We start from the raw sequence: 12,646 nt of genomic DNA on the forward strand, positions 1-12,646 counted from the left end.
CTCTGCTCTCCAAAATAGTTTACAACGCCCTTTCCAATTTACCCTCACAACAACCACCTGGGAGGTAGGTTAGGCTGAGAGTGATAGACTAGCCCAAGATCACCAAGAGAGCTCTTATGGCAAAGCTGGGATTTGAACCTGAGTCTCCCAGATGCTAGTCCAGCACATGAACCACTTGTGTGCGAGTGTGAAACCCAAGTATCTTTTTATATATGATATGTAAACAGGTGTTTGGATTGCCTTCTGGTTGACTGCTTCTAGGAGGCAGATTTCATGGATTAAGTTTTGAATGGAAAGACAACATAAATCCTATTTTTGGACTTCTGCAATCTTGGGCTAGTGGAGCCTCACTTTTCTTTCCTCTCCACAAGTAACTCAACCATCCTGAGTCCAAAAGTGGCACAGGAGGATCTTTGTATATGTGATAGGTTTCCACCAAATGCTACTATCAGTTTCTTCCCAGGTATTCTTCATTCCATTGAATGCAGGCTCTCATTTGTATGTTTAAAGAAAAAATAGGTCAGGTTCACCTGATTATTTTGGAAGGTGCCCGCTGGGGGGGGGGGAATATAATGCAGCAGCTGTTCCCTGCTAATTTGTTTAACAATGATACCAGATGTTAGCAGTAGTTTCTTAAAGAATCTCTAGGTAAAGAACAATGTGTGCTAAATGTTTTGCTCCCCAGGATGTGGATTTTAGAACAGAGGTGGGGGAAACAGCAGAACTCTTGGCAGACATCTGTAAGAATGAAAACTGATTATGTAGGAGTTGTTGTTTTTTAAAAAGAGAATAATAGTGTAATGTTCTTAAATGCCATTAGCTGAAAATCAAGAGCATAATTAGGGCCGGATTATACATTATGTTTTCTCTGGGGATGTCCCAAGTTTGGGCGGGGATATAGGATTGCCAGCTTGCAGGTGGGGCTTGGAGATCTTCCAGTATTACAATTAATCTCCAGACTACAGAGATCAGTTTCTCAGGAGTAAATAGTTGCTTCTGTGGGTGGACTACAGGGCATTATACCTCACTGAGATCTCTCCCTCCCCAAATTTCATCCTCTCGAAGCTACACTCTCAAATTTCCAAGAATTGCCCAACCTAGAACTGAGGAGAGAAGCATATTACAAAGTTTCACTCTTCCTAGGTGGCTGAATGAGGGCTGAATTTGAACGGCACGTGGTTAGAGGAGGCTTAGACCTTCTCAGGTGCCGAAACAGCCCTGGCGGCATTATTTGCCCTGTCGAGATGAATATACCCTGATGAACCGCATATTGTGATCAACTGTGACTCAAGGTTCTTGTGCATGCTTCATTTGTGGTATTCCTCCCAAAAGCTGTCCGCCCACGGCATATAACATTCACCGAGTTTACAGTTCTGAAAGGTTAAAATGGGCAGAGGCAATCAGTACTAATAACTACCCTGTTTCCCCTAATATAAGACATCCCCCCAAAATAAGACATAGTAGAGGTTTTGCTGAAGTGCGAAATATAAGGCATCCCCCGAAAGTAAGACATAGCAAAGTTTTCGTTTGGAAGCATGCCCGACGAACAGAACACAGGAAAAATAAGACATCCCCTGAAAATAAGACATAGCACATCTTTGGGAGCAAAAATTAATATAAGACACTGTCTTATATTCGGGGAAATACGGTATTACCTCAACACAGGTGTCAGTTATCAATGCAAGCAAAGCCCATTTCTAACTGGTCAATTCACTTGGACAGATTTATCTGCCTTATAATGAATTGGATCCTTCTCCATCAAAGTCAGCTTTGCCAACTCAGACTGGCAGCAGTTCTCCAAGGTCACAAGCTGAAGTCTTTCACTTCATCTCCTGCCCGATCCTTAAACTGGAGATCGCAAGGTTTGAATCTGGGACCTTCTGCCTCATATCAAGCTGATCTTCTCCCATTGAGTACAGCCCCTGCATATGAAATAGTCCACCGAGCCCACTAGGTTCGTGAATGAAGGTGTCACCCACAGCATGATTCCTCCTCTGTTCTTTCATCTGGTTTTTACCATATTGTCTCCAGAATTAGGAGCCCCGTGGCGTAGTGGTTAAGTGCTTGCACTGCCACTCACATGGTCAGGAGTTTGAGCCCCATGTGGGTCAGATATCCTGGCAGCTGGCTCATGGTCAACTCAGCCATCCATCCATTCCTTGGTCGGTAAATGAGTACCTAGCACAGTGGTGGCGAACCTTTGGCACTCCAGATGTTATGGACTACAATTCCCATCAGCCCCTGCCATCATGGTCAATTGGCACCAAGGACCAAGCACATAGCTAGGGGGTAAAGAATAGCCAGGGAAAGCAATGGCAAACTACCCCACAAAAACGGCTTGCCTATGAAATCACAGCTTGCAGTGGTACCCCAGGGTCGGACACAACTGAAGAGGAAACTTTACCTTTTTAACCTCCAGAATGCCTTATTACTGGAAATCCATTAGAAGTCCTACTGCCCCAAATTTTAGCAATGAGCAGACAAAAACCAATCGTACTTGAATTTGAATTTTATGTAAGTAAAAAAAACACAACTACAACAAAGTACATAAATAGAAAAATGAAACTATCCAGTGCAAAAACCCAAAGACGATTGATGTACAGTAGAAATTAAGGCCAGTACTCCTTAGAATAGCTTCAATCCAAACAGGCTACAATAAAGGAACGGCTGGGGAAGAGGAAATCAAAGGGAATCTAGTCAGGATAATGTTTACAAAAGCATTACAAGGGCTCTAAATAATTTTCTAGTTAATCCCACTGGTTAAAGAGCAAGGTGTAAATGACATAGGAATATCTTTGTTAGTTGGAATAACGCTTTATATTACATTCTTAGTAGAACCACCCTCGATTGTTTCAACTGGTGAATCATCAGGTTTGTGGTGCAGTCCTGAACAAAGTGAGGATTTCAGATTTCCTGCAGGGTGGACACTTAGTGTATTGAAAGTTGGCAGTAAGTCATCCAGGTGCAGAGGACATGCTGTCTGCAAGCAGCTGCTTCAGGGAACAGATCACAAAGGCTGTTTTCTGGGTCCCTTTCCCAACGATTAAAGCTCTTGTCTAAGGAAAGCCATACCTGTGCATTCTGTTCGATCGTTAAGGCACAGAATCTGGAGTCAGTAGGCACTAAAATACATATATCAAGACCTGTTTCACCAGCTGCCATCTACGGACAAACACATTTGCAAGTAGGCAATGCCCAGTACAAAAAAGAGAGGTCCCAATCAGGGAGTACTTTGTGCATAGCTAGAGCAGACATCTGAATATTTGTCCAAACTCTAATGTCCAGCTGAGCTTATTGAACTGGCTGGATGTATGTTCCCCCTGCTCTGGTATGGATGTACATCCAATTCAGGTTTACTGTAGATATGCACAACTAATTGTGCATGCCTAGATCTGGATAGAGCTCCAAAGTTTCATTGAGGAAAAGCACTCAGATGTGTCAATTTCAGTTTTTGCCCCCACAAGTTGAGAGGTGGCTAGAGAAGGACCGCATTTCCTATGTTTTGCTGTCAGAAACAGCAGTTCAAAAATGCTGCTTTGCACATGTACTTTAAAGTCAGGAGTCAGTTCTTGAACACAAAAGAGAATGTTTGAAGCTCCCCCGAATGTGTGCATAGGGTTATTAGAATGCTAGCAGAGATACTCTAATTGAACTGTGATTTTCTTTCTTTCTTTCTTTCTTTCTTTCTTTCTTTCTTTCTTTCTTTCTTTCTTTCTTTCTTTCTTTCTTTCTTTCTTTCTTTCTTTCTTTCTTTCTTTCTTTCTTTCTTTCTTTCTTTCTTTCTTTCTTTCTTTCGTTCGTTCGTTCGTTCGTTCGTTCGTTCGTTCGTTCGTTCGTTCCATTTATTATAGGACAACAATTTGCCTAAGTAATAGCATCTCAGCAAATGTTTAAGGGTATATTCAGTAATTAATGAAGGGGAATTGTGGCAAGGAAGATCTTTAAAAGATGCTTATTATGGTCTATAGGCTATAGGATAGGTGCATTTATGAAACACAAACCACAAGTTTCTATTTTGTTTTTGAGATGACACTTAAGTATTAGCTGCAATTATACAACGCACAGAGGTACCAAATGTTAAATAAACAATGTTACATTCTCTATACTATTTCACGCATTCATAATGCAGATTCTGCAAAGCGGGCATCTGTTTGGGGCAGACAAGCCAGTGTACAAAGATTGTTCACTTTGACCCACCTATGGCTGCCATTATAGTTGACTGTAGAATTATCATCAACATGTATTTTTGCATCATATTAAGTCATAATGGTAGCATTTGTTTCCTTAAAGCAATGCATGTTGAACCACTTCATATGCTGACTACCTCAAATGATACCCGTAAACATCTAGAGCTGTGCCACATAGATTGCCCCAAAGATGTTGTCTGCTAAACCAATGTCAACTTTACACTGACTCAGCATATCTGTACTGTTCAGTTTATTTCGGGTTTTATACCCGTTTAACTGTCATGGCTTCATCCCAAAAAATTCTGGCTTGGTGAGGAGACTGAGAATTTTCCCTCAGAGATCCTTCTTGCCCCTTCCCTCACAGAATCATAAAGAAGATTCTGAAAGGGCCAATTCTCATCCAAATCAGAGCTATTTACGCTTGGAACTGCCAGATTCTTTATAAGAAAACACCAATTTTTATAGTACCAAGAAAAAAATAGGAAGGAATCGGCAGTGCCATTCTGAAGAAGAAGAAGAGTTTGGATTTATATCCCCCCTTTCTCTCATGTAAGAGACTCAAAGGGGCTTACAATCTCCTTGCCCTTCCCCCCTCACAACAAACACCCTGTGAGGTGGGTGGGGCTGAGAGAGCTCCGAGAAGCTGTGACTAGCCCAAGGTCACCCAGCTGGCGTGTGTGTGAGTGTACAGGCTAATCTGAATTCTCCAGATAAGCCTCCACAGCTCAGGCGGCAGAGCGGGGAATCAAACCCAGTTCCTCCAGATTAGATACACGAGCTCTTAACCTCTATGCCACTGCTGCTCCTGGGCAGAATTATTACAAGTCCAAGCCTATTCATATCCATGAGCTTAGACTGCCGTGGTGGCGAACCTTTGGCACTCCAGATGTTGTGGATTACAATTCCCATCAGCCCCTGCCAGCATGGCCAATTGCCAGCATGGCTAATTGCTGGCAGGGGCTGATGAGAATTGTAGTCCATAACATCTGGAGTGCCAAAGGTTCGCCACCACTGGACTAGAGTAACTCATCTCAGGATTGCAGAGAAATTCCAGTTTCACAGTTAATGATGATCTTAACTTCGAAAGACCACAAAAGCTGAATTCCTTCACCTGTGTTTGTCAGTCTACTTTTTTATACAAACAAAAGTTCAACCTGTATATTAACATGATGGGACTTTTGGAACGATCAAGCTTACATCCTGGGCCTGGGTAATTCCCCCCTTCCTCCCTGAAGAGCCCCTTTGTAGCCCAGTTGATGGTTTTGGATTTAAAAGATCAGAAATGCATATTTAAGACCATGAATGTTTGTGAGGGTGAGAATCACAGTTCTCAAAATGACGTGTTTCCTTAAAAATGCCATCAATACCCAAGGGGCTCACGTTATCAGAAGATAGCCACTTTACTGCACTATCAAGCAAAATTACCCCCTTCTAGACCAAACCCTCTCCCATGTGACATTTTCCTGATCCAAAATGATCCCAGGGGAAATTATCTGCCTTGCAAGGGAGCTGCATGTATAGCCATAAGTACACTGGGAAGCCCTATTCCCACACCACAGCCTCAATCTGAATTTGAGCTCCTCATTGGTCGAATCCCCACTACCGTCTTAGTCAGGTTTCAGAACACAAACGACCTCAAACCTGGTTAGTTTGTGTTCTGAAACCTGGCTAAGACGGTAGTGGGGATTCGACCATTGTCAGTCAAACTGAAGGAACCCTGACCCTTCATGTTACAAATATGGAATATGAGCCTTAGACAAGCATAACTCTCTTTAGAATTGCATAGTTGGTCAGCTGCCACAAAAACAACCTAAAATAGTTTTGTGGCACCTTAAAGAGGAACAGATTTCTTGTGGCCAAAGCTTTTGTGGACTAGAGCCCATGATATGCTACTGCTGTTTTGGGTACTTATAATGCTATAATGCACTGGATAATTTTTTAAGAGCCACAAGGTTCCTGTGTAGATAGTTTCAGAGGGGTAGCCATGTTGGCCTGCAGTAGCACAGCTAAATTTTGAGTCCAGTACTACTTTAAAAACCAACAAGATTTTTGGACTATGAATTTTCATAGTCAACGGTCTGACAAAACTTTTGACTTGAATCAAAGATTCCTGTATATGTTAGAAGAGGCAGTGACACTCCCTTTGGTCTGGTTTTGGGGAGTGCTCAAAAATGACCCACCTGAGAGTTAACTTTACTTTTGAGCTTCTCCGTCACAAGATTTGTGTCCCATGTGAATGGTGTAAATGGAGGTCAGGATTTGGAAGTCAGCTCCAAAGTGCGTTATAACCAACTTTGGTTTTATGATATGCATGCTAATTTAAGCCATAGCTGAGATGCTTCCCTTGTGAAAATGCTTGTCCAATGACAGTGTTTTCGATTGGCACATGATCCAAGAGAGCCAGGGAGCCCCTTGTGATGTTGCAGTTCTTTGGAGTTTGGTCTGTGATGGCTGATTCACACATACTATTCACTGCTTGAAGTTGCAGTCCATGGGTGTCAAAATCTCCCAAGACCTAACTAGAGATAGCTCCAAGTTCCTTCTTGGGAACTCAATTTCTAAGTAGTATTGCAATTCAAATCATGACCCTGAAATGTGGAGAGAATGTGCTTCAGACTTCTGCACTGCACTGCACCATTTTCCCAGGGCCTTTTCTGTACACCACACTTCCCCATTTCAAAGTTGTTTTCCATCCCATCATTTTTCTGTGAAGTTTGTCTGCATTCCACTCCTCAGAATGTTGTTTCCTGGCTGCCATCATTTTTTTGTTTTCTTTTTGCATGTGCAGTAGCGATTATTCATAGCACCGCTGATTTGATGATCCCCCCAAATTGAGAGGATAAAGAAGAAATGATTAAAATAAGAGGAGAGGGGAGAAGCAGTGAAGTGAGGGACAGAAAAATGGTGGCACAAGTGTCAAAGGGGAGATGTGGATAACAGTTAGGGTTTTTTGGCGGGGAAAAAATCATTTCAGTATGATTGCACTGTGAAGGAAGCTAGCTTGGAAATGTTTCAGGAAAAAACATGGCGGTAAAAGTGTCTTCAGAAACAAGATGTATTGTTGAAGAAAAACCCACCACAAAAAAGCCTGGAAAACCCACCACAATCAATGAAGCAAAAGTTTGTTGGAAATGTTTCTGGAACCAAAATGGGGGGGGGGGGGGGAAATGTGTGGAACTCCACGGAAAAACTGAGGCAAAACTGGAAATGTAACCAACTTATGTGGAAAAGGCCTAAGTTGAAATGATCATAGGAGGTGTTATTTCCTCCATTAGGGGCTGCATATGTATTGATGGGATACACAAAGGTTTCCTTGATGGGACAATAGTACCCCAAGACTGTTTCAAGTTGGGAAAATAACATAGTGAAGGAAGGCTGAAACTGCATCTCCCTGCATGCTGTGGATCCAATCCAAATTGAACTCCCATGTGTGAGGGTATTCCTGATGGGGAAATCATGGTTAATTTCTGACTTTCAGTCCTTGCTGTTGACTCAGGGAGGTCACATAGAAAACACCACATGTAGTGAGGCTCTCAGTTGTATTTTCCTGTCAGGAAAATGGAGATAAAGCTTGCCTGTGTAATATAATTGTCTGATGATGAATCTTATGATAGGTTGAAACTGGCAACAAAACCTCCTGGAATACTGAAAAATCCGGGAACGTCAGGGAAATCTCTGACATTATACAAGAAGAAAGATGCTTCTTGCTTTTAAAAAATTAAATATGTTTCCAGGTAAAGAGAAATGCATTCTTCTCCCAGCATGCAATGGGATTTCATTTCAGTTTCTTTGATCCTGGTCACATAAACCTGCTCTGAAAATGCATGAAAATATGGTAGTTGCTGCCTTATGAATTTGCAGTCTCTCAGTACTTTGCTCATGGCTTAAGTTTCGGACAATCTGCCAGAAGTCCAACTCAATATGCAAAATCTTCATCGGCTTCCAGTCCATAAAGCTCTGCCAGCATCTTAAATCTTGGACCCCAGTCGTTCAGGAAGTCATAATCAATATCAGAGTCGGAGGAGCCCGATCCCAAAGAGCTTAGAGATTCTGCAATGGACTCTGCCCCTTCATAGCCAAAGATGTGAAGAGTGTCATATGGAAGCAAATCCCCGTCATTGTCAGCTTCATCTTTTTTCATTTCAATCATAATGGCCATTTCTCCAGTGCCAGAAAGTCCATGTCCATGTCTGGGTGGCTTTTGAACCTGGGAGTATACACAGGGTCTGGGGTCCTGAGTCATCCTCGGTGATGTCATACCACTTTGGCGGACCGAATTGAGGATCGACACATCGTAACTGGTGGTGTCCATTTCACCACCGCCTTCTTCATCATAGGCCACCAGTTGTTCATGGATCTCAGCCACGTTCTTCCGGAGGACATTCAGATCTTTCTTGTGCCTCCTTCTGAGGACTATTAGCAACACAATAACTGCAGACAAAAGAGTTGCAAGAAAACATTGCCAAAAATCAAATATAAAAACGGAGAAGTTGAACAAACCTAGAGAATATAACCCAATCTTATGCAGGATTAAAAGGTAAAGTTGTGAATGTTTGTCTTACTAAGAATTTTCACTGAGAGGTTTTTTTTAAAAAAAGAAAAACCCTAATTGCTTTGCTTATTTGAAATAAACATTTCTCCAAGCAACAAAGTTTGATGCACGTGAGTGCAAAAACTATCAACTTTAGATTATACTGATACACGAGTACCTGCCAACAGTTCAGAAGCAAACAATACGCTGAAAAAGCTGCATGCAAAAGTCTGGTGGCTTTTTCCAAAGAAGAAATTTTGAATGCTTATATTTAAATGGTACATTTTCTTACTAAGGACAATGGGAAGGAAAAATATTCCCCCACCCAAGTACTGACCCTGCTTAGCTTCTAAGATCTGATGAGATTGGACCAGTGGCGTAGCTACAAGGAGGGAGGGGGTTTGTGCGTTGCACTAGGTGCACACCTGGGGAGGGTGGGAAAATTGCCCTGCCCCTTTCCTTTGATGTGCATCTGTGCAGGGGGCAGGGCGGGGGAGGCGCCTGGGTGCCATTTTGCTTCAGGCGCCATTTTCTACCCCTATGCCCCTGGATTGGACTATATTATACTATTCCCCCCCATACATACTCCTGGCTTTGTAACATGCTCCAAATGTACTCCTGTTCCTCCAGATCACCCCAATGTTGCATTTGGAGAGAGTATAGGAATGTAAATAGTTACCAAATATGGTGAGGATGCAGACAAAGATGGCCACCAGGACTTGGATGCTGACTCCGACTTGCTTCGTTGCTTCTTCGCAAAATGTGAACTTGCCAGCCTGGTCACACTTACAGACCTGGATGGTGAGGGTGTTCGTGCTGCTCTGCTTGGGTGAGCCATTGTCAGAGATGATGATAGGCAAGTAATGGATTTTGACTAGCTCCCGATTAAACTCTCCGTATTTGACAGTGATGTTCGCAGTGTTATCTGAGGAAGGGAATGACATCTTATTAAATGGAGACAGTGACGGCCTAGCAGGATTACCAGCCTGTCGACACAAGTTCTGTTCCAAAGTACGAGCAAGCTTTTCGGGAGGCAAGGGTAACCTCTACTGTTTTAATTCCTTTGCAATTTGTTTATTTACTTATTGTGAATCTCAGTTGTGTCTTTGGGGTTGGCAGGGGTTGGAACATCCTCCGTGACCTCACTTCTTTGGGCCTCAAAGGTCTCAGTTCTGAGAAGGAAGGGGTTAGAGTTGACAGCCTCAGGTTGGAAAATACATGGAGATTTTGTGGGTGGAGCCTGAGGAGGGTGGGGTTTGGTGAGGGGAGGGTCTTTAATGGGGCATACAGTCAACTTTCCAAAGCAGTCATTTTCTCCAGGTGAACTGAACTCTGTTTCCTAGAGATCAATTAGAAGAAGAGTCTGGATTTATACCCAGCCTTTCTGTCCTGTAAGGAGTCTCAAAAGCAGCTTACAAACCCCTTCCCTTCCTCTCCCAACAACAGTCAGGACAAACCCTGCTTAGTTTCTGAGATCTGATGAGATCAGCGTAGCCAGGGCCATTCAGGTCAGGGCTCCAAGAATATTTAGGAGCCTTAAATGTAAAAAATACTACTTTGGATTAAACACCTGAACATCAAACTGATATTTAGACCTGCAATTTGCTTTTCAAATTGGTTACTGGTGCAAAGCTGTTGGCTGCCCTTTCCTTAGGAGCAGCAGTGGCATAGGAGGTTAAGAGCTCATGTATCTAATCTGGAGGAACTGGGTTTGATTCTCCGCTCTGCCACCTGAGCTGTGGAGGCTTATCTGGGGAATTCAGATTAGCCTGTACACTCCCACACACGCCAGCTGGGTGACCTTGGGCTAGTCACAGCTTCTTGGAGCTCTCTCAGCCCCACCTACCTCACAGGGTGTTTGTTGTGAGGGGGGAAGGGCAAGGAGATTGTAAGCTCCTTTGAGTCTCCTGCAGGAGAGGAAGGGGGGGATATAAATCCAAACTCTTCTTCTTCTTCTCCTTAACACCATCATTTGGCATCTCAAGAAGTCTACAGGAACATACCATGATTGTCAATCAGAGTGAAGTTGCTTTCTTCAGAGGTTAAAGAATATGTGAATTTCATGCCAGGCAGCATTTCATCCTTATCCACAGCAGAAATTCTGATAATCACCTAGATGAATTAAAAAAATGTCAGCATCCTCACTTTGGGGCAATAAAGGCACAGGCCAGGATGGCCCTCTGAACTGGTTTCTTGATCAGCTAGACTCTTGCTAAGTGGCAAACTGCTTTTGAAAAACCAAGATCATAAGAACATAAGAACTAGCCTGCTGGATCAGACCAGAGTCCATCTAGTCCAGCATTCTGCTACTTGCAGTGGCCCACCAGGTGCCTTTGGGAGCTCACATGCAGGAGGTGAAAGCAATGGCCTTCTGCTGCTGCTCCTCCTGAGCACCTGGTCTGCTAAGGCATTTGCAATCTGAGATCAAAGAGGATCAAGATTGGTAGCCATAGATCAACTTCTCCTCAATAAATCTGTCCAAGCCCTTTTTAAAGCTATCCAGGTTAGTGGCCATCACCACCTCCTGTGGCAGCATATTCCAAACACCAATCACACGTTGTGTGAAGAAGTGTTTCCTTTTATTAGTCCTAATTCTTCCCCTCTAATTCTTCCCAGTCCTAATTCTTCCCCCCAGTAGATCACATTTGAAATAAAAATACAACACAACACGAGGGTGGAGGGAGTTTACTGTCAAAGAAATAAGCCAAAGGAGATAACCACCGTCCCCCGGGCATGCTGAAATCTTGTTAAGCATCCCCAAGCATCTCTTTAGTCCCATCAAAACATGTTTCTACCATTCCCTACACACACTGGTTCTCCATCTTGCCTACCCCTCCACTGGACTTTAACTTAAGATTTAATGTACTTTTTAAAAGACCCATATTTGGTTTTATGCTGAGCAACATTTGGGTCTGGAGACATAGGTGGCAGATCTTTCTGCCTTAAAGAGTTTCTAGTCTCAGAGATACTACCTTTCCTGGTGAGGCATTCTCGCAGACTCCTGGTTGATACGGTTCTGCGAATTCTGGCGCATTGTCGTTTCTGTCAAGAACTTTGATGTAAACTTGGACGTGAGTTTCTAACTGGGTTAATATTCCTGCAATGAAGTGAAAGCAAAAGAGGTTGCAAAGACTTGTTTTCCATGATGTCAGGTTCATAATGCTGCTGTCACACCGAAAGGCCCAGAAAATCATTTCAGTGGGACCAAGAGTGCAGATCCTGAACACAACAATAACTCCCCAACTATCCCTATGCAATGAATGCCAGGCTTTTAAATCTTGCAGCCATGCCAGTGATATTAATTGGATCTTTCTGCAAATGGGGGCATGTTTTGTGACCTGTACTCATGGATGATTGGGTTGGTCCCATTTGTATTTGTGAGATCTAATGCGACCTCCAGCTTGCTTTGGATTTGTGATCTTTTCTGTACCCACTTCTGGCTTGCTCTTGCCTACAAGTAGTCAGTCTGGCTTTTCTCTGGCAACTGCGGGGTTCCTCCCAATGGAGTAGCATCTGTGCCCTCTCCTGGGGCTTGTCCGCTTTCTGATATTCCTTGTAACTTCCTGTTTATTCAGGGTTTTCTTTTCTGTCCTGTATATGTTTTACTGCCTCTAGAGATCAATTTGATATTGGACCAGTTTATGTCTGGCATATATTTCCCTGCAAATTTAATCTGCAGGTTTTTATGCTGGACATAAACCAGTGTAATATCAAATCGACTACTAAAGGGAGCAAAATATGGGCAAAACAGATCTGCCCCCCTGCCCAAGAAATAGGAACATACAAGGGAGGAAAATGAGAATGCAGAAAAGCCCTTGAGCTCCATACAGTTGTCGAACTCCTGGTGGGGTGTGGAGATCCCCTGGAATTACAACAGATCTCCAATCTATTCAGATCAGTTTCCCTGAAGAAAATGGCTGCTTTGGAG

The 12,646-nt window shown here is 43.1% G+C and overlaps 1 protein-coding gene across 2 annotated transcripts in view; it reads right to left on the reverse strand.

Moving 5' to 3' along the window:
* Positions 1–4,876: 4,876 nt before the first annotated feature.
* CDH5 (cadherin 5) overlaps positions 4,877–12,646 on the reverse strand; it is a 34,168-nt gene continuing 26,398 nt past the window's right edge. Inside the window, exons 9-13 of one of the 2 annotated variants that reach the window (XR_007246160.1) lie at positions 11,691–11,815; positions 10,722–10,830; positions 9,398–9,643; positions 5,214–8,618; positions 4,877–5,059 (exon numbers count right to left, since the gene is read on the reverse strand). Coding sequence is in view for 1 of the 2 variants with exons in the window: in XM_048515958.1 (XP_048371915.1) it covers positions 8,104–8,618; positions 9,398–9,643; positions 10,722–10,830; positions 11,691–11,815 (995 nt within the window). In the remaining variant the exon portion in view is untranslated. Of the gene's footprint in view, positions 5,060–5,207; positions 8,619–9,397; positions 9,644–10,721; positions 10,831–11,690; positions 11,816–12,646 lie in introns of those variants that run through there. The other variant, XM_048515958.1, reaches the window with a different exon arrangement.

The sequence above is a fragment of the Sphaerodactylus townsendi genome, linkage group LG14 (assembly GCF_021028975.2).
Source record: "Sphaerodactylus townsendi isolate TG3544 linkage group LG14, MPM_Stown_v2.3, whole genome shotgun sequence".
Lineage (NCBI taxonomy): Eukaryota > Metazoa > Chordata > Lepidosauria > Squamata > Sphaerodactylidae > Sphaerodactylus > Sphaerodactylus townsendi.